A 3,974-nucleotide genomic window follows, 5' to 3' on the forward strand; every position below is an offset into this window, starting at 1 on the left:
CAACACCAGGGCCACCAGGGCAGCGGGGCAGGGCCACAGCAGCAGCACTGGCAACACCAAGTGCCGCTGCTGCTGGGCACAGCTGCTGGGCCAGCACTGATCTGCCCCCAGCTGTGCACACAGACATTGCTGCTGCAGCTCCAGAGAAGGCAACAAAAGGGCATCTCTGCAGAAAACTTTGCTGAAACATACTTTAGTTCCTTTTAAGCCACCAAGATTGCAGCCACTCCTTGAAACAGTCTGTGGCCAAAGGGAAGATGGAGAGAAACAAAATGAGAAATAGCGCAAGCAATGATATTTCTTTGGGGACAATATGAAAAAAGTAAAAGAAAGTCAAAGGACTGCCAATATGAAACCAACAAGAAGTGTCAATGAGGACTTTTATTTGAAGTGATTTGCAGAAATCAGCCAGTAGTTTATTGTTTCTGAAAGCGTCCCGTGATCAGTCTCCACACTGCAGCCTTGAGCTCCTGGTTCCTCAGGCTGTAGATGAGGGGGTTCAGGGCTGGAGGCACCACTGAGTACAGAACTGACACTGCCAGATCCAGGGATGGGGAGAAGATGGATGGGGGCTTCAGGTAGGCAAACGCTGCAGTGCTGATGAACAGAGAGACCATGGCCAGGTGAGGAAGGCAGGTGGAAAAAGCTTTGTGCCGTCCCTGCCCAGAGGGAATCCTCAGCACAGCCCTGAAGATCTGCATATAGGAGAAAACAATGAACACAAAACAGCCAAATGCTAAACAGGCACTAATTGCACTGAGTCCCAGCTTTCTCAGAGTGTTGGTGTGTGAGCAAGAGAGCTTGAGGATCAAAGGAACATCACAGAAGAACTGGCCCAGGGCATTGGTATGGCACAGGCGAAGGGAAAATGTATTGGTCGTGTGTATGAGAGCAGTGACAAAGGCACTGGCCCAGGCAGCTGCTGCCATGTGGGCACAAGCTCTGCTGCCCAGGAGGGTCCCGTAGTGCAGGGGTTTGCAGATGGACATGTAGCGGTCGTAGCACATGATGGTCAAGAAGGAAAACTCTGATGTAGCATAAAAAACAAAAAAAAAGACCTGTGCAGCACATCCTGTGTAGGAGATGTTCCTGGTGTTCCAGAGGGAATTGTGCATGGCTTTGGGGACAGTGGTGCAGATGGAGCCCAGGTCAGCGAGGGCCAGGTTGAGCAGGAAGAAGAACATGGGCGTGTGCAGGTGGTGGCCGCAGGCTATGGCGCTGATGATGAGGCCGTTGCCCAGGAGGGCAGCCAGGGAGATGCCCAGCAAGAGGCAGAAGTGCAGGAGCTGCAGCTGCCACGTGTCTGCCAATGCCAGCAGGAGGAAGTGCCTGATGGAGCTGCTGTTGGACATTTTCAGTGCCTTTCCATGGGGATCTGTAAAAAAAGTAATCATGGAAAAGTTGGGTTTGGAGAGGACTTTAAATACCACAGCACAGGCTGGGGGCACTTTCCCTCCACTTCCTGCCCAGGGCTGTGCTGCCTGGAGCTGTCCCTGCCAGCTGCTTCCCTGTGCCTGGAGCTGAGCCCTGCCAGTGCTGCCAGAGCCCAGCCCAGCCCTGGGGTCTCAGCTCTGCCCTGCAGACCCCTCCCAGCTCATGCACTGCCCAGGGGCAGCTTCAGCTCTGCAGGCTCTGATGGCAACATCAGAGCAACCCTGAGGAGGTCGGAAGAGCGACACTGATGCCGCCTCTGAGGGGCCCTGTGCTGATTTCTGTCTTTGCCTGCTTTATATGGATCTGAGAGAATTTTTTTTTTCCTCAGCCTGAACTGAGAGATGAATATCTATGTGCAATTTCCCATCAAGGCAACCCAGAGCAGTAGATTAAAAAAGCAGGATTTTCCCTTTTATGCAGCCCCTGCCTTGCTGTGCTTCCTGTATAAACCACTTGGAAATGTTCTGCAGTTAAATGCCATGCTGGGAGCAGTCCTGAACAATGCAGCATCCTCCCCACACAAGGAGAACTCTTCCAAGCCTTACCAGCTGTCTCCTCACACCCAGATATTATCCCCCCAGTGCTGGGAGCAGCTACCAGGGCTGGCTAAGAGCTGTCCCTGGCAGGCAGCAGAGTCCCTGCCCCAGCACAGCGCCCTGGGCTGCAGGACCCTGCTCTGCAGGACAGCCCTGGGCACCCCTGGCTACTCTGCCCAAGAGACAATCAGAGAATGTACTCACAGGGTCTGTAGGCTTTGGGATGTTCCAGCTTTAGGAGATGGCTCCAGGAGCTGCAGCTACATTGTCCTGCAGCCAGAGATTTCTGTGCCAAGGGCTGGCAGTGATTCTGCCCCAGGCACTTCTCAGCACCTTCCCAGCCCTGACTGATTGAAGCTCTCTGTGCCTCTGTTCTGTGCCTGGGGTGGCTGCAGGCAGTGCCCCAGACCTGCAGGGCTGTCAGAAGAGCTGCTCATCAGGAGAAATGTGCTTTTGAAGCTCTTCTTGGTTACCAGGAGCTGCCTCTGTGCCAGGAGCCCAGCCCAGCTAAGCAGCACAGACACAGGACAAAGGACTTTAATGAGCCTCTGGGGCTTTGTGCTGAGGGCCTGAACATCAGTCCCTGAGAGGGAGCTGAAGAAACCTCTGCAGAACTCCAAGCCAGAATCCAACTCCAAACTTTCTTGGACTTTTAATGGGTCCCACTGAGTGAGACAACAGAGAAAGTGTCCCCAGGCTCCAGACAGAGCAGAGAATTGGTGGCAGTGATGACAGGTGGGGACAAAGAGAAGCTAAGTCTTGGTGCCCTGGGGCACAGCAGGGTCTGTGCCACCAAGGGCTGTGAGGAGACACCTTGTCCTGAGGCCCTGGGGCCTCCTGGCACGGCCCCAGCCAGGCTGGGCACTGTCAGCCCCTTGTCCTGACCTCAGCATCCCCCCCTAGCCCATATCCCAGTGGCCTCAAGGATCTGCTGGAAGGATTCCCTGGGGAGCCTTGCTCAGGAATTGCCCTGGGGGCTCCTTCATGCTCCCAGGGACTGCAGGTTTTTCACAGGACTTTGAGTTTGGCTTTTGCCTTGGAGTCTGTTAGAGGTTTGTGCAGTCACGGCCTCTAATTATCTCCTATAATTAGTCCCTGGAGAGGCTTTGTTAGTAAAAACAGTGGGGCTCATCAATGCTTCAGGGTACTTGTTATTTTAAGGTACTTGGTGTTTCCCTTTTGATACAGACTCTGGTAGAGGTTTGTGCAATCATGGCCCCAGCTATCTGCTTTAACGAGTCCCTTGAGAGCTCTGTATTGACACTCTGTGGGCTCATTAATACTTTGAGATACTCAAGGTTTTTAAGGTACTTTTTGGATTTGAGAATACTTTTAGGTACTTTTAAGGATTTTCTTTCCCACACTGAGTCTCTGAGAGGTTTTTGTACCATCCTGGCCTCCAATTCTCTCTTCCAAGGAGTCCATGAGAAGCCTGTGTTGGGTATCTTCCTCCTTTATGTTTTTCAACAAAGATGGAGCTGAAAGAATTTTTTAAGACTTTCTAAAGGCATTCAAATGAACATTGGACAATTAAAAATCCAACAACAACCACTAAGAGAATTAATAGTTAGACATCATCCAACCCTTTAGTCTCTTGGATTTGAAGATTTTATTGAACCAGTCTTTGTTTTCCACTTGAAGCTTCTTGAACTCTTCCTTCAGTACCTGAATGCTATTTTGGATTGACTCGCTGTGGCTGGAGAGGTTCATACAACACATGCCCTCAGAGTTTACACAACCATGTGCCCAGAGTAAAAACTCTATCGCTGTTCTGCAAGGTGGCATGTCTGATGGTCTCTATGTCTGAGAGCAGGCCACTCAGTGTGAGGGAGGTAGCATTGGTTTGCTTACTTAACAGGCACTCAAGATGGTCTAATTGTCCTAAAGCTTTAGCTGCAGCCACCCAAGGTAGTGAGATAGAGGCCGCTATTCTTTTGTTATGACCCAATAGATGACATTATTTTTGCAAAGATGTTCAAAGTAATGTGTGGATATTTTTGCTCT

General features: G+C 51.2%; 1 protein-coding gene across 1 annotated transcript; it reads right to left on the bottom strand.

Moving 5' to 3' along the window:
* Positions 1-416: 416 nt before the first annotated feature.
* LOC135460898 (olfactory receptor 14J1-like) lies at positions 417-1,238 on the bottom strand (the record flags this gene model as incomplete). The annotated part of the gene is made up of 2 exons (XM_064737870.1): positions 417-1,025; positions 1,125-1,238. Coding segments are annotated over 2 exons (723 nt in total), but the record flags the coding sequence as incomplete, so codon positions are not given.
* Between the last annotated feature and the right edge of the window lie 2,736 nt (positions 1,239-3,974).

The sequence above is a fragment of the Zonotrichia leucophrys genome, unplaced genomic scaffold (genome assembly GCF_028769735.1).
Source record: "Zonotrichia leucophrys gambelii isolate GWCS_2022_RI unplaced genomic scaffold, RI_Zleu_2.0 Scaffold_121_137240, whole genome shotgun sequence".
Lineage (NCBI taxonomy): Eukaryota > Metazoa > Chordata > Aves > Passeriformes > Passerellidae > Zonotrichia > Zonotrichia leucophrys.